The sequence below is a fragment of the Rattus norvegicus genome, chromosome 7 (assembly GCF_021556685.1).
Source record: "Rattus norvegicus strain SHRSP/BbbUtx chromosome 7, alternate assembly SHRSP_T2T, whole genome shotgun sequence".
In the NCBI taxonomy this organism is placed as follows: Eukaryota; Metazoa; Chordata; class Mammalia; order Rodentia; family Muridae; genus Rattus; species Rattus norvegicus.
The window spans coordinates 32,571,788-32,589,246 of NC_141540.1; the positions used below are offsets into that span (position 1 = coordinate 32,571,788).

A 17,459-nucleotide genomic window follows, 5' to 3' on the forward strand; every position below is an offset into this window, starting at 1 on the left:
TGTCACATTTTCACACTATACTCCATAAATCTAGGGTAAAAGGGCCAAGAAAAACACACCCTGACCCTGACTTGACTCCAAGCCTGAGACCAGGGCCAAAGAAAAAACAAACAAAAACAACATAAAAGAAAACAAAACCCCACCAATTCCCTGAGCATGAAACCCCACTAATCCCTGAGCTTCAAGATCAAGTCACAGAATCCCATCAGTCCAAGAGCTTGTCCCAAGATCAGGCCAGGTAATGCTCCGATTCCAGGCCACCCAGTTCCCCCATCCCATGAAATCCTAGGTAAACCTGCCTTCTGCCCGGTTCCCCGCTCTTCCTCACCACAGCAGAAGCAGCCACCTTCCCGGATTTTTCCCTCCCAATAAATCTCTTGTGTGAGGTTTGTTGTGTGGTGTGGCTTTGTGATATTTCTTGGCTCTCCACTGCCAGGGTACCTTCCTCAGCAGAGCTGTAACCCAGCACTGGGGAAACCTCCCCTGCCTAAGCAGAGTGAGGAGAGCTGTTCCACTGGCATCGGGGACTGCCTTTTCCCTCAGAGCTGTATAATAGATCTATGCACTTGTTCCAGCAAAAATTTTGACATAAAGCTAACAGGTAGATGATATATGACACAGCTGATAGGGAAGAACACACTTATTTTTTTTTTAAAATTTATTCTTCTCTCATATATTACACATTATGAAGGCAGTTCCCCCCTCCTCCCCTCCCAATACCCCTTCCCCTCTCCCTCCCCTTCCACTCCTCCTCCTCCCCATCCACGTTTCTGTGCACACACTTCTTAATAAATTATGAAACATCAGTAACCACAGAAAAGGTAACTTTTTTCTTAAAAATTTTAAACATTAAAATATTTAAAAATATTTTAACATTAAAATATTTAGAATGTATTTTTAAAAACTTAAAAATTAATGGAACTTGTAATGATTTTTAGCATTCAAAGTAACAATTTTTTATAAGAAAACGAACCCAGAACAATCAGAGATGAAAAGCTAGCATAAAAGACCTTATACACTCAGTTCTAGTGACTGCTCTAGCATAAATCCTGAGTTTGTATGATAGCCCTGGCTATCTATAATAATAGTGGTTCTTATAGCCATAATAAATAGTGAGTTGCAAAATAGTCTATAAAATGTTGAACATTTTTCATTATTGCGATGCTCAGACAAAGAAAACTATGATGTGCTGCTATATTAAAGACCATTCTATGTGTTATCGAAACTCAGAAAATGTAAATTAGTCGTGGTTTACTTTTAGAATCCCAACATTTAGGAAGCTATAGCAAGATTACCAGGTACTTGAAGCCAGGCTGGGTTAGAGTGAGACCCTGTATCAGAAAACAGAAGATGGATAATTTAGTTTTGGTATAGATGAGAGTGAGGAACCTTGGGCAAAGATGGCCATGGTCAGGTGGGATGGGAGAGACAGGTATGAAAAGCTGAAAAGTGCTGCTTCTCAGGGGAGACCGGATGTGTCAGTCACGGAAGTCCCCCGCCCACCGTGTCCCTGCCGTTGGCTACCACGTGAGAGCAGGCACAGAGCACGTGCTATGGGGCGGAGCTACTACGTAAGCGTATGTACCCATAGCATTCAACCAATCAGCAGGGAGCTTGGCCAGGGCCAGGCTTTATTTTCTCCCGCCCAAAGGCTAGGCTTCGTCAGATGCTTCGAGGCTGCGGAGAAGTCGGAGCAGTCGACTGCTCACCGGAGCAGCTGAAGTAAGGAGACGCTGTAGTGAGAGCCAGTGTCAGCCTGGGCCTCAGGAAGAGGATGAGTCCTGGCCAGGGAGGAAGGCGCCACAGCAGTGTCAGGCCAGACCGCCTCGCCGAGGGCAGGCGGGTCACCAACCTTGGCCGGTGGGGAGCAGGCAGGGATTGAGGGGAGTGGAGGTCAGGCCAAGGGAGTTGGGGGTCGGGCCGAGGGAGTTGGGGGTCCGGCCTGGGGAAGTTCGGGGTCGGGCTGAGGAAGTTGGGGGTCGGGCTGAGGGAGTTGGTGGTCCAGCCTGGGGAAGTTGGGGGTCTGGCCTAGGGAGTTGGGGGTCCGGCCGGGGCAGTTGGGGTTCGGGCTGAGGGAATTGGTGGTCCGGCAGAGGGAGTTGGGGTTTGGGCTGAGGGAGTTGGCGGTCGGGCTGAGGGAGTTGGGGTTCGGGCTGAGGGAGTTGGGGGTCTGGCCTGGGGAATTGGAATCGTGGGCTAAGGAAATTAGCAGGCAGGATCTAGGATTTAGGATTTGGGGCCTAGGGAACTAGGAGTCAACGGCTAAGGAAACCAGGAGGCGGGGATAGGGAGTTAGGGGTCAGGGCTGAGGGAAGTAGGGGTCCGGACCTAGGGAATTAGGGTCCTGCGGAGGGAACTAAAGGTCAGGGCCAACGGAGGTTAATAGGGAATTAGGGGTCAAGGGTTTAAGGAATCTGGGGGTGGAATCTTGGGAATTAGGAGGCGGGCCTAGGAAATCAGGATTTGGGAGCTGAGGGAATTAAGGGCTCCCGCTAGAGAATTAGGAATCAAGAGCTAAGGAAATCAGGAAGCAGGGCCTGGGGTTAGGGGTCATATCTAAGGGCTTTGGGGTCAGGCATGAGGGAATTAGTGGTTGGGACTTAGGGAATTAGTAAACTGAGGTAGGGAATTAGGGGTCCAGGCCTAGGGACCAGGCCAGGAACTAGGAGTCAAGGGCCAAGGAAAGCCAGAGGAAAGACGTTGGAAAACTAGGGTCAGCGCCTAGGCAAATAGGGGTTGGGGGCAGAAGGAATTAAGGGCTGGATCTAAGGAGTTAAGGGCGGGACCTAGGCAAGTAGGGGGTGTGGTCTGGGGAAAGGGATGGGGCGGAGAGAATTCAGAAAATGGGGCTTAGGGAATTAGGGCTTGTGTCCTAGGTGATTAGGAGGAGGAGCCTAGAGATTTAGGGGTAATAGGCTAAGGCAACTAGGAGGAAGGGCATCAGGGAATTTGGGGTTAAGATGAAGAAACTTAAAAATAGGAAATAGAGCGATTTAGGGGTCAGACACTGAAAAAATTAATTTGGTATGGAATTATGTTTTAAGATCTAGGGAGCAGATAGGGATTGGGCGCTGATGAAATTAGAGATCTGGGCCAAGTACCTAGGAAATTAATGGCTAGGTTCTAAGGAAATCTTTGGTTGATGCTGAGACAATTTGGAGTTGAGGTGAGGGAATTAGGTATTTGATGTGAGGGAATTGGAGCTTAGGGGATATGGCTGATGGTTTGAGTCACTGAGAGAATTAGAGATATTGGGTATGCTGGGGCTGAGGGTATTTGGCATTGGGGTGAGGGAATAGGGGCTTTCATTAGAGAGCTTGGGAGCTGAGAGAAATAGTGGAAATCAGGTGAGAAATTGGGGTGGGGTACAGAGGTAGGAAAATAGGGGCTGAAGTCTGGGAGATTAAGGAGTTCAGGGCTAGGTTGTTGGAGGCTGCGGGAACTAGTAGTTAGGGTTAGAGAATTAGGGATTATGATGAGATTAAGGACTGGGTTTGAGAACATTAAAAATCAAGCTGGGAATGACAGAATTAATGAATAAGGTTGGGGTAAGGGAATTAAGGGTTGGGCTGTGGCAGTTAGGGCTAGTGGGTGAGGGAATTAGTTTAGGAGTAAGGGAAATAGGGTTTAGAGACTAAGGGACTTAGGAGTTGGGGTGAAATTTGGGACTTATATATGAGAGCACTAGTGTTTGAGAATTAGGACTTGTGGGTTAGGCCAATTATAGAGTTGGGGTTGAGAAAATTAGTTGTGTGGGAATGAGGAATTACAGCCTGAGGAAATGTGTTTTTGAGAGAATTGGGACTGGATTTGAGGAAATGAGTTCTTGTTGAGGGATTGGGGGCCGGTGAGTTCAGTAAATTAAAGGGTGAAAGAATATAGTATGAGAGGACAGACTGAAGCTGGGATAAGGGCTGAATGGATGGAGGACTGAGGCTTGGGTGTTTGTGGAATTGAGAATAGGGGCCTGGGGGAAATGAGCATCTTGGGTAATTTGGGATTGGGAATTTATAGGGCTGAAGAAATAAAAAGTTCTTGGGGCCTAAGGAAATGATGTCCTTTGGAGGTTAGGAGACAAGTATTAAGAACTGAGTGACTAGAGGTTTGGGTGGTGGCATAATAGAGATAATGATGGGCTATAAGGGTGAATGACTGGGGTGATGGAGACTGTAGGTCTCTGGAATGAGGGCCTGGAAGGAATGAAGGACTAGAAAGTAATAATGGGTTGGGGGACTGAGTGATGAGAAGAAAAAAAAAGGAATGGGGACTGAAAGAATGAGACATTGGGGGGGATAGAGGCTAAGACACTTAGGACGGAGGGAACTGAGACCTATGGGGAGAACTGTGGGTTTGGGACCTATGGTTGTCCAGTATGCCTTTTCTGCCCACTGCAAGAAGACCCTTTTCATTTAATACTATAGAAATTTTATAGGTACATTACTTTCCCAAGGTCTAGGGGTTTTTTTTGTGTGTTTGTTTTTGTTGTTGTTGTTGTTGTTTTGAAGGTCAGAATTGGTCTGTGTAGTCCTCATGCATCAATCTCTTAAAGTACTGGAATGCCTGGTGTGTGCCACTTGTGCTGGTTTTTTTCTTAAGACACTCTTGATGCTATAGCCCAATTGCCCAGAAACTCTTAATATAACCATTGTGTGTTTTCTGCATTTATACAGTGCTGGGGATGGAGCCCAAGGTTTCCTACGTAGGTATTATATAACTGAGCTACATCCTCAGTCCTAGACCTATATGGCTACATATTGTAGATTTATATTACTACAACCAAATTTTGGAATGCTTGTTTTATCCTGCTGGTAACCATGATCTTACTTTTCTGAGATGCAAACTTAATTAAAATTCATCAAATATCTGGCATAGACCCCAAATTCAGATCTAATGGCTAGGTGGAATCATATTTGGAGTCAGTGTTCAAGTTATCACTGTGTTTTTCTTCTTTGTAAATTGATAAATGATAAACTTAACTTTTGGTACAATGAAAAGATACTAGGCCAGCAACATGACCTAGTGAGTAAAGGTGCTTGTTCTCAAGCCTGACTTGAATCTGATCTCAAGGACCCAGTTAGTGGAAGAGAACTGACTCTTTCAAGTTGGCCTCTGCCCTCCACATGTGTCCCCCACCCTTTCCCCCTGCCCCCACCAAAAAACAGTGTACTTAAATGTCTTTGAATTCAAACAGCTTGAAAGATTTGGGAATTTTGCTGTCTTTTGTTTTTTAAACAAGCAAACATCTAAAGATGGTGCCTGGTGGAAGAAAGCATTCTGGGAAATCTGGGAAACCACCATTGATTGATCAGCCTAAAAAAGCCTTTGACTTTGAGAAAGAAGATAAAGATCTATCTGGTTCAGAAGAAGATGCTGTTGATGGTAAATATCTAATGTTGAGTATTAACAATATTCTAGAGTCCATTTATTTTGAACTTGCTACACTTAAAACTGAATTAAGGAAAGCATTTTCACATAACTTTGTTGGTTTTTTAATTATTTATGAGTACTCTATCTGCATATACACCTGCAGGTCAGAAGAGGACATTAGATTTCATTATAGATGTTTTTGAGCCACCATTTGGTTGCTGGGAATTGAACTCAGGACCTCTGGAAGAGCTGCCAGTGCTCTTAAACTGAGCTCCCATACTTTTTGTTTATCAGATCTCACTATCTCTGTATCAGAGTTGTAACACTTCAAAGAGTATTCTTTATCTTTGTAGTCCCAACAAGTTAGTAAACAGTACATAACCATACTTGAAATTTTGCTTCTAAAATATGGGTCATGAATTGTGATATAAATTAATTTTTCCAAAAAAATATATTTATCTGCTTTTAAAATTTGTTAAAATTTGTTAAAATCCTGAAAGGAGTGAAAATAGATTTCATTAAAATTTACCAAAATAGCATATTTAATTTCACTATTTTGTCAATATAGAAAAGACTCAAGTATTTGATAAACATGGAAAGAAAAGATCTGCAGGAATAATTGAAGATGTGGGGTAAGATGTTACAAAAAAGTACTTGAGAGTGTGCATGTCCGTGTGTGTGTGTGTGTGTGTGTGTGTGTGTGTGTGTGTGTGTGTGTGTGTGTTGGTGTCAGTGTCGGTGTCACATGCACACTGAGTACTTTGTGAATGGAGGTTGAATGTCTAGTGTTCATGCTTGCAGAGCAAACATTTAACTGAGCTATTTCACTAAGTCCCACAGATGTTTTCTTTGCTCAGTAAAGTAAGAAAAATTTACTTCAGTTTATCTAGCAAGTAGTGATATAAAATACTTGGTATGTAGTATTTCTCCCAAAACAAGTATATTGTGAATCTCAAGATTTTTTTTTTTTTGCTTTATTTTTAAATGGTTCTGGAGATGAAACCTAGGGCTTTTGAGCACACTGGGCAAATGTTCCACTACTGAATTATACTCTTGGTCTTAATTTTTTAATTGTTAATTTTTCACAGAGGTGAAGTACAGAATATGCTGGAAAAATTTGGAGGTATGTTTTTAGGAGACATAAAATTGTTTAAAACTGTGTAATAATTGCATCATAGAAAATGAGGTTTGATACCTTGTTTTTATTTATAGGGTTTTGCATAAATATTTATGATATAGCATCATAGATTTTTCTTTCTTAACCTTTTTTATATGAAAAATAAACATGATACTTTAAGAATTTTGAAAAATAGAGAGGAAAGGGTATTTTTTTACTTCTTTATATTCACAGAAAAGTAATTTATATATATTAAATAATATATACATATATATTATATATAATATATAAAATCTTTAATCCCAGCATTTGGGAGGCAGAGGCAGGCAGATCTCTGAATTCAAGGCCAACCTGATCTATAAAGTGTGTCCAGACAGCCAGGGCTGCACAGAGGACCCTGCCTCAAAAAACCAAACAACAATTAAAAAGAACTATTATTATTTTTATAGTAGTAAATTCATGTAATTGAAAGTAAAAAGACAACTTTAGCCAGTAAAAGATTTATAACCAGAGCCAAAGAGCTTAAGTGTTAAATACTGTTTTTATATGAGTTTAATTAGGAGACTCTGCTTATTTGCTTCTTTTTGAAACAGGAACTTACTAGGTAGTCTAGGCTGACCTTAAACAGAGTATTTCTTCAGACTTGTGGGTGCTAGGATTACAGGGACAGTCACCTTGACTAGTTTAGGAGAATATACACTTTTTGTTTTTAACATTTCAAGAGGGAGGTGGGCAGCATGCCATGGTGCATAAGTGGAGGGCAGACAACAACTTACTGGAGTCTTCCCCTTCCATATGGATGGATCCTGGGGATCATACTTAATTTGCTGCAAGCACCTTTACCATCTCACCAGCCCCCAAATACTTTTTTTTAAAGAACAATTGTTTCTATAAGAATTATTCATATCATTAAGTCTTTATTTGGTAGTAACAATCATTAACTGCTCTATTTGGTAGTAACAATATTTTTTTTATAAAATTACTATAAATCCTGAAAATACAAGATATGTATTATAGTTACATTACATCATAGCCACTAAAAGGTAACTTTTATTGTAAGATATATGCATAGCAAATATTGAGGTATTAAATTTTTAATAAACTGCCATAATTATTAGTGATGAAAATGTTCTATACAAATCACAGTGAACTGGGCTTGGTAGCAAATACCCAGCTCTTGGATAACAGAAGCAAGAGGGTCTCTGAATTTGATGTTGGCCTAATCTCCATGGTGAGTTCCAGACCAGACAGGGCTATGCCATGAAACCTCATTTCAACAAAACAACAAAAACTAAAAGAAAAGTTTTCCATTAAAATATTACAAAGTATTCCTAGATGCATTATTTAGATATTTCACTAAGATTTCTTTTATAAAAATTTTAATAATATTAACTTTAAAATTTTTATTAATAATCTTTTTTTAAATTCAGCATTAATGATAATGAGCTCTAGAGTTTTAGATATACCAAGTGTGGCCTGTCAAGTGGGGGAATATGCTATAAATTTATAAATATTTAGCCTTTATTACTGTTTGTTCATAAGTCTGGCCTTGATCTTTGTTTTGTTCATTTTTATCACCCTTAAATTTTAACTCAGGTATAAAAATAAGAATTAAGATAAGTTTGGGTCGTTTATGTAGTTCTTATTCCAAAATTTCTAAGACCAGTGTTTTAGAATTCAGCCATTTTTGGATTTTGTAATATTTGCATAGATTTTACTGCCTAAGCTTTCCTAGTCTGAAAATTCTGTTTTAAAATACAAAGCATTTTTCAAAGCACATGTTGGTGTTTTTAAATTAAACTGTTTTAATCCAGATTTTATCATTTGTGTGTGATGTATATGTGTGAGTGTGGGTCTACATGTGTGATAGCACATCTGTGCAGGTCAGAGGACACTTTTGGGAATTGTCTCTCCTCTTCCACTGTGAAAGATGATATCTTTCAAGGCTTGATTTGCCCCTTCCACCATGTATTCCTGGGATGAAATTTAGACTGCAGGCTATGGCAAGTGTTTGTTTGTTTGTTTGTATTTGTGACAGTGAGTATTTATGTTTCCTGACTGGCCTGGAACTCACTATGTAGACCAGGCTGGCCTAAAATTCACAAAGGTCCACCTACAGAGTTCTGCCTTCTAAGTGCTGGGATTAAAGGCATGTTCTACCATGACCAGCACAATTTTTTTTTCTCTTGCTGAACTTCTTGGTCCCTAAATTTAATTTTAAATCTCCTTGATATTATTAAACAAACCCATACTTATATTATTTGATCATGTAGAACAAAATAGTTTTCTTCAATATTAAATTTCAATGTTTATTTTCAATATAGCTGACATCAACAAAGCTCTTCTGGCCAAGAAGAAAAGAATAGAAATGTATACCAAAGCTTCTTTCAAAGCCAGTAACCAGAAAATTGAACAAATTTGGAAAACACAACAAGAGGAAATGTAAGGATTTTAAAGAACTATATCTTTATCATTTCTTAGTATGTCCTGGTGCAAATACCTACAGAAAATAAGTATCACCTGCTTATTAGTGTCTCTATGAAAAATGCTTGGCTTTTTTTTTTCTAATCAAGTAATCCTATAGCCTCATGCCTTCATAGAATTAAGATGTTTCTTAGAAGTCAGTGGAGATTGCTTTTTTCCTCCTTTTAAATAACGGGGAGGTTATTAACCTATTTTCATTGTGGAAATATATTACTTGAATACAAGAAGTATGTGTCAGGCAGGAGAGATGGCTCAGCGGTTAAGAGCACTGACATCTTTCAGAGGTCCTGAGTTCAATTCCCAGCAACCACATGGTAGCTCACAACCATCTGTAATGGGATCTGAGGCCCTCTTCTGGTGTGTCTGAACACAGCTACAGTGTACTCATATACATAAATAGGTAAATCTTTTTTTTTTTTATTCTTTTATTCGGAGCTGGGGACCGAACCCAGGGCCTTGCGCTTGCTAGGCAAGCGCTCTACCACTGAGCTAAATCCCCAGCCCTCTAAATAGGTAAATCTTAAAAAAAGAAATATTTTTTAAAAAGGAGTAAATGTCATAGAAAGTACTGTTTGATATCTGTGAAAATATAGAAAAACTCAAGTTTTATATCATAAGTAATTTATATATTTTAGTCAACTTGACTATTCCTTTGTACTAAAAATCTTTACCATGTCAAAATGGGGGAGGCAACCTAAGTGAAATCATTTACTTATCAGAACTATATATTCAGTAGGAAAAATGAAAAATTCCTTGGAAATTAAAAGTAAATTTTTCTGGAAAATATAAAATAAAATTTCCTTAGTTTCAAGAGCTAAAGCATGTGAGAAGACATCTGTTAAGAAAAAATACTGAAATCAACATGTTTTAAAATTTTCTGATCAAAGTATTTAAACTATTGTTTCCTTTTTACAGCATAAGATATATGAATTAAATTTCTTTTGAATGTTCTTTTCACACTAGTATGAAATTTGACAGGATTCGTTGTTTTTTACAGACAGAAGCTTAACAATGAATATTCTCAGCAATTTTTGAGTGTGTTGCAGCAGTGGGAACTGGATATGCAGAAATTTGAGGAACAAGGAGAAAAACTAACTGTTAGTATCACAATTGACTTTATAATTACTCTATTATAACTAAGCCTCAAGCAGAAGTAAAGAACCTAGCCTTATATTATGCCCATAGAACTAAGACAAGTTTTATTTCCTATCGTCAGATATATGTTTTACTACTGCCAAAAGTATAGGCACATACAATATTAATATCCTTAAAATAAATAATCTTAAGGCTATCAACTGATACCCTTGCAGTTTTAAGTAACAGAAACTTGTTAGTTTATATAAATTTGGAGATAGATTAGCTTTAGACATAATGCAGTTGAATGGGGGTAGGGAAGGTTTGCTCATTATAGTGTCATTTGGGCTCTGCTACTAGGTCTCCATGAACTTTTAATGTACTGTTAATTCTCCCAGTCCTAGACTTACTACAGATTTAGTGACTGCATAGACTGGGATGATCTTTCTGAATATCTTTGGCAGGAAATTCATGTGGCGGAACATCATTAATCTAGTGTGGATCATTTGCTCATTCCTAGCCAATCAATCAATGTAGACATAACATGGCTCACTTGTACTTCCTTGCTCCCTTCCACCACCAAGACTACCCTCAACCCCAACCCCGAGTGCTAGGGACTGAATCTAGATGCTTTGTGCAGCCTACTAAAACATGCTATCATTGAGCTATAGTCCCCACAAGAATATAGTTTACTCTAAATTAGCCAGATTGTATTATTTTTCTATCTCCACTGATGATGGAAGGTAACCCCACTCAATCTGTTTAAAGAAAGGGTCTCACTTTGTAGTCCTGGCTGACCTTGAACTCATAGAGCTCCACCTGTCTTTGCCTCCCAAGGGCATGTTAATGTGCTGACAGGAATTAAGAAGAAAAATTTCTGGTATTGCAGATTAAACCTAAGCCTGCAAAACTACACCTGTTCTTAGCCCTCTTTTTTACCTTTTATTTTCAACTCAAGATACCAGGACTAGTCCTATAGTAGGTAGAATTTCAACTTGCAGCCTTCTCTTTCCACCTTGAGAGGAGCTAGGGGTTATACCTGCAGCTCCAGGTCTGGCTACAGAGAGAAATTTAATAGTAACAGAAGGGGGGAAATTGCTAAATTCTTAAGAATGGAAAAGACATGAAGTTGAAATGAGTATAATTATCCTTAGGAACAAGAGGAAATAGAGTATATGAGTATGAATACAAATAGATTATAGATGGTGGTAGATATATATGATAATGAAAGACTGTTTTCTTTGGATTCTGTTTGATTTAGTAGGATCATCATATAGTGAAGAATAATAATGTACAGTAACTAGAGTTGAGTTTTACAAGATAGGGATTTAGCTAAGTAAATGTCGACAGTCAGGAGGCAACAAAGTGTATATGCAAAGGACTGTTGTGCAACTTAATATGGGAACTGCAGTAAAAGGAAGGATGCAGTTTTAGTCCTGAGCTAAGATTGAATTATACCATAGTACTAAAGAGTTAGCCAGAGGCAGGCCGTGGTTGAATAAACACTATGCTAGAGAAACCATATGTACAGTGATTAGAGCCTGGTTATAGGAACATTTGGAATCAAATTCTGCTTGAATAATAGTTAACTGTGAAACAACAGGTAATTTATTATTATGATTCAGTTTCCTCTAGTTTGGGTATGACTAATGAATACCTAAATTGAGTTTTAAGGGACTTAAGTACTTAAAGGGTCTCAAAATAGTTAATGTTAATATACAATTAATATATTTTTGTTACTACATAAAATACTAAAAGACAAACATTCAGAAAACATCTGTGTAATTCATCGAAATTACTAAGAATAAGATAGTCTTGGGGCTAGGGATTGATATCAGTTGGTAGACTCTAGCATGCACAAAGCTTTGAGCTTGATCCCCAGCATTACATAAACCAAGTGTGTTTTCACTTTTCACCACCTTACATTTGAGAGATAGAGGCAGAGGAACCTAACACTTCAAGGCCATTTTTGACTCCATAATAAATTTGAGGTCAGCTTAGACTTTGTCTTAAACCTTGAAAACTGAGATTTCCTATTCACTCTTTTACAATGGTATTCCTAAATGCCAGCTACTTAGGAGGCTGAGATAGGAAAAGTTCTAAGTTCCAAGTAAGGCTGCACAACACAGTGGAACCTAGACTCAAAAAAGAAGTTTGGGGCTGGAGCAATGGTTCATATAGGAAGTTCTTACTGGTTTTATAGATGACCTGGGTTTGGTTCTCTGCACTCAAATGACAGCTCATAATTGCCTGTAACTCCAGTTTCAGGGGATCCAACACCCTTATACTCAGGCACACAAAACTTTTTTTAAATGTATACTCTTTGACTTGATAGGATTATTATAGTGCATGTCAGTGGTGAAAAATACTTTAAACCTAGTCATAATAGTTAAAATACTAGTTATTAATCTTAAACTATACCTTTACATTTAATATGGAATTACTTGATGAATTTAATAATGACTGTGATAGAGCTCAGAGCTAGGTGTTTGCCTACCATGCACGAATCCTACAATAACAAAAATACTTTTACCAAGTCATTATTACATTTTTTTAATGTTTATAGAATCTTTTTCGACAACAGCAAAAGATTTTTCAGCAGACTAGAATTGTTCAGAGCCAGAGAATGAAAGCAATCAAACAGCTACATGAGCAGTTCATAAAGGTGAGTTATACATAGTAACATGTTTTTGTTTTATTGTGTATCTCCTTTGTTTTTGTTTGAAACAAGGCTCATTATATTGCCTGGCTGGCCTGGAACTTGCTGTGTAGAGTAGGCTGGCTTCAAACTCACAGAGATTCTTTTACCTTTTCTTTCCAAGTGCTGGTGTCAACATCCAGCTAACATATTCTTTTTTAATATTGTATATGAGTGTTTTTTATATGTATGTCTGTATACCATGTACATGCCTACTGCCCACAGAAGTCAGCAAAGGGTAGTAGATCCTTTAACATTACAGATGGTTAGGACCTGCCATGTAGGTGCTGGAAATCAAACCTAAATCCTTTATAAGAACAAGTATTCTTAACCACTGAGCCATCTCTTGCCCCTAACATATATTCTTATAACACATAATTTAAGTATTTTTTGCAAATTTATGGGAAATATGTTTTAATTTTTAAAATTTCTTTTATTTTGTATTGTTTGTGACCAAAGTGATAAATATGTCTGTAAAATTCCAATGTCCTGTGGTCCTGTGAAGATTATTCAAGACAGGAAATGTCAAAGTAGGAGTTTTACCTTAAAAAGTTCTTATACATTAAGTCCATACTTTATTAAATAACACTTTTTAGCCATTGTGCTGTTTCACTGAAAATAGTAAGACACTCTCTCTATATAAATATATGTGTGTGTGTATGATATGTAAATGTATGTATATATGTATATGTATATATTAAGGTTATTTCCGCAGTCCTTTTATCCACATACTCCTAGTGTATTTTCAATAGGAAGAATCTACTGGAATTATTCCCTTATTTTCAAATGTATTATAGGTCTTGTCTAGCATATTAGCTTTTAAAATTATTCCAATAACCACAATGACTATATATACCAACTTATATATGAGAGGAGTTATCCCAAAATTTAACACAGTTGAGGATTAAAACTTTCTAAATTAAGAATTATCTCTTGACCTATACACATACTAGAAAACCATTCCCTAATAGTAAGTAGTTTTAAAGATAAATACGAACATAAAAGTTAATTTTTAAAGTATTTCCAAGAGACCTTATCAACTTGCTCTAGTGTCCCTTAAGAACAATTTAATTGGTAGGACTTGAGGATGAACTTAAAGATTTCTTCTAATATTATCACTAAATGTTACTATTTTGGTAGAAACTTCAGTAAAATTTTAACTCCTCCATATCTGGGTTTTCGTTATTTATTTTTTGAGAAGGTTTCTCTGTGTAGTCCTGGCAGTCCTGGAACTTACTCTGTAGATCAGGCTGTCCTTGAACTTATAGATCTGCCTGCCTCTGCCTCTGCTTCTGCCTCTTGAGGGCTGGGATTAAAGCCCTGCTCTCTATATCCTGTTTATCTTTTATTTTGTTCTCAAATTCTAGGATTCATACTTCTACAGTGGTTCATTTCTTTAATTTCTGCAATTTAGTACATTTGTTCACTCTTTGCTTGTACTATTTCACTTTCTCATCACATTTTGTCCTATGAAAACTCTTTTAACTGATTTCTCTTTTCTTCAGTCTATTCTTTGACTCTGCCCTATAATCTTAATAAAACATCTCCTTCCTGAAAATGTACCTGTAGTTGTTGTCCCTTGTACATTTTTAGTTATATAAACTATACATGTACATTACTCCAAATTATCTACATAATTGCTTTCTCTGAATCCACAGACTTACGTATTTCCATACTTTGGTAACTATTCCTCTAGAATATTTTAAGTTCCCTTTTAATTAATGAAATAGTATACTTTTTGTTAACTAAACAGGAATTATTCATATATCCCACTAGATAGCTACAGAAGTTGCATTTCCATTCTTATAAAATTATGTTGTTTACATATTTTTCTGATTGGAAAAAAAGAAAACACTCATTTTTTTATTTTAGTTCTCCACAAAATAGTATTTTCTACATAATAGGCAATAGGATATAATATATTTTGTGAATGAGTACTAAATGTTTTAAAACTTTTTAGCTAAGTGTTATGGCACATTCCTCTAAGCTTGAGATGGGATTAGGGAGTTTGAGGTGAGCCTTGCCTGTATTGGGATGAGACTTTGTCTTGAAAAGCAAAATACTAGGTCAGAGTTCAATCTATGGGACCCATATGCCAGAAGGAGAGAACCTAGTATCCACAAGTTGTCCTCTCTCTATAAAGGCTTATATATGTGTAACTCACACATATACACACTACACTACATTCACTAAGAGAATGAAACTGTAATAAAAATTTAAAATATCTAATAATTTTTATAACTTGACTTTATACTATAGATGTTTTTTTGCTTTTGTGAATTTAAGTCACACTTTTAATCACAATAAGTAGATTATACCAGATGTCTGAAGAAACTTAGAAATTTTTAAAATTGTATATACTGATAGACCTTGTAGTCTTTTTAGATTTTATTTTCTTATTCTTTTAAGACAAGATCCTACATTGCCCAAACTAGCCTCAAATTTGCATTTCTCCCATCTTGTTTCGTTCCCTTCCCCATTTTCTTTTTTAATCACCTTGACCTTACTTAGTTCATTAAACTATTGTTTTGTGCAACGATATTACTGTTGTACTTTAACTGTATTTGATTAACGTGTGATATATTTACTTGTTTATACTGAGAAATTTAGTCTATGTGAGTTACTTAGAATGTTGGGATAAATAATGAGTGCTTTCTGAATAATGAAAATAGTTTTACTTTTGAAGATTTTACAATTTAGTACCTCTGGTTAAAAGTTAGTTTATAACTAAAGTGACCTTTTGTGTTTTAGAGTTTGGAGGATGTGGAGAAGAACAATGATAATCTATTTACTGGCACACAAAGTGAACTTAAAAAAGAAATGGCTATGTTGCAAAAAAAAGTTATGATGGAAACTGTAAGTTCTATTTTAAATTGCAAAGATATGTATTAATGGAGGCACTTAAAAGTTTTATTTGCTGAAAATGTTATAACATTTAACTAAAAATTAAACATGTTTCATATCTCCTTTCATGAAACAGCAGCAGCAAGAGATGGCAAATGTTCGAAAGTCTCTTCAATCCATGTTATTCTGATGAGTCTTTGAAGAAAGAACTTGAACCTATGTAATATGATACAATTAAAACATTAGCTAAGAGGCATGCCTTTAGTAATTAGTTTAAACTATAACATCGGAAGTCATTAGCTTGTTTAAGTGGAAGGTTTTTGTTCCTGTCAACTTCTAAATAAATCTAAGTAACTGTGTAAGTAGCAGCTATTCCAATGTATCAAGCTTTCTGGGGTTTGTTTGTTTGTTTGTTTGTTTGTTTGTTTGTTTGAATAGTTGTTCTCTCCACTATTGTGTCAATAAAGATGATTTAAATTTACCTTTTGGTTTCAGTGTATCTTTTAATAGTCCCAAGGTACAAAGTTCCAAATATAAATGGTTCTGGTTTTTTTGGGGTTTTTTTTGTTTATTTCTAAGATTAAGAGTCTAACTCTTTCCCAGATTAGTCTCAAACGAGATCTTTATACTTCAGCCTCCCAAGTAGCAGGAACAATGCATGCCACCACTCTTGGCTTACACTGTTATCCTTTAAGGAAAAAAACCCTAGAGAATCTGTTTTGTGTATACTCTTTATGTTTACTAAAATAATAAATTGCCAATTATAAGATAATCTACTATATAGTTTATTAAAAGAACTTAAGCTCATGTCTTGGAATAAATTATAAATGCTAAAATAAAACACCTGAAAAGATTTCTAAATATTGGTTTTAATACATAGATTTATGAGTATTTCATTTCTGCAAGTTCATCAAGATACCATTTAGTTGCCTAGTCTATACTTAAATGACAAATGCCCCTAGTAATAATTAAGAGCAGTATCACGAACACAGCTGAAGTTATTTATGATTTAAGTACTTCATATCTGTCTTCAAATATGAATTTCCTATGTATCTTTTCCATTGTTAATGTTCAGTAAATATCCTGAAGCTTGATTTCACATTCATTTCTAAACTTGAACTGTTTTTAATTTTAAAAATAGGCATTTATACAGAGAAATTTATAAAACAATTTCATACATGTTGAGTTGTTTCAACATTTCTTTGAAGTCATTTGAGCTTTCTAGTTTTGCTGAAACTGCATTCAAAGAATCATTCAGAATAAAACATATCCATTAGAAGGAAAACTATCTTTTAAAATTTTGTTCTATAACCCACCTTTTAAAGATTTTAAACAAGTCTATATAATAGACTTTATATTGTCTAGGAAGAAATTACCTTTCTACCATTAGCTTTGACATTAAAAGGACAGTTCAATTCTTTAATTCCTTTTTATCTGGGGTGGGTGGAGTGGGTGTTGCTAGTAGATCAAGCCAAGGTCTCACCCATGCTAAGCATTTACTCTTCCACTTAGCTATGTCTGCAACATGAAATATAAACCTTAAGTATCATTGACACTTTTAAGATCTTTGAGAATCTTACCCAGGAGTTAGAGATGCAAAGTAAATACTTCAGAGCATTTTCTCTGTATTCACATATTTTTTACCTTTTGAGAAACATACACTTTTTCAAATCTTTTCTTGCTTGGAATACTTAAAATATGTTTACTCTATTTGTCTAATTCTTTCATTATATGGTATATAGCCTATGGAAATTTTGTATGAAATTAGAAATAGTCGTATCGGTCATAAGGTCTGAAGAGTGTTAAGATAATTGTATTTATAAAAAATCTTAAGTGTTTTCAACTGATAATAAAAAAATCTGCACCTGATGTACC

The 17,459-nt window shown here is 36.5% G+C and overlaps 2 protein-coding genes across 13 annotated transcripts in view; one reads left to right on the forward strand and one right to left on the reverse strand.

Moving 5' to 3' along the window:
* Chpt1 (choline phosphotransferase 1) overlaps positions 1-17,459 on the reverse strand; it is a 52,082-nt gene that overhangs the window by 9,422 nt on the left and 25,201 nt on the right. For 2 of the 12 annotated variants that reach the window (NR_172095.1, NM_001394326.1), the window contains exon 9: positions 12,580-15,800. The exons of 9 other annotated variants lie outside the window; for them this stretch is intronic. Coding sequence is in view for 1 of the 3 variants with exons in the window: in NM_001394326.1 (NP_001381255.1) it covers positions 15,756-15,800 (45 nt within the window). In the remaining 2 variants the exon portion in view is untranslated. Of the gene's footprint in view, positions 1-12,579; positions 15,801-17,459 lie in introns of those variants that run through there. One more of the 12 variants, XM_087557831.1, reaches the window with a different exon arrangement.
* Positions 1,610-16,065, forward strand: Sycp3 (synaptonemal complex protein 3). Its single transcript, NM_013041.2, has 9 exons — positions 1,610-1,722; positions 5,237-5,379; positions 5,936-5,999; positions 6,456-6,490; positions 8,809-8,926; positions 9,966-10,065; positions 12,609-12,707; positions 15,492-15,596; positions 15,721-16,065. Exons 1-9 carry the CDS (start codon positions 1,667-1,669, stop codon positions 15,772-15,774), a joined length of 774 nt encoding a protein of 257 aa, NP_037173.1. The 5' UTR covers positions 1,610-1,666; the 3' UTR covers positions 15,775-16,065.

What these genes read in the sequence shown, in the direction of transcription:
- Sycp3 (NM_013041.2), top strand. Translation starts at nt 1,667, where the DNA reads ATGCTTCGAGGCTGCGGAGAAGTCGGAGCAGTCGACTGCTCACCGGAG. An exon ending in TGCTCACCGGAGCAGCTGAA is followed by an intron (nt 1,723 to 5,236) that starts GTAAGGAGACGC and finishes TTTTTAAACAAG; the next exon opens with CAAACATCTAAAGATGGTGC. An exon ending in AAAAAGTTATGATGGAAACT is followed by an intron (nt 15,597 to 15,720) that starts GTAAGTTCTATT and finishes TTCATGAAACAG; the next exon opens with CAGCAGCAAGAGATGGCAAA.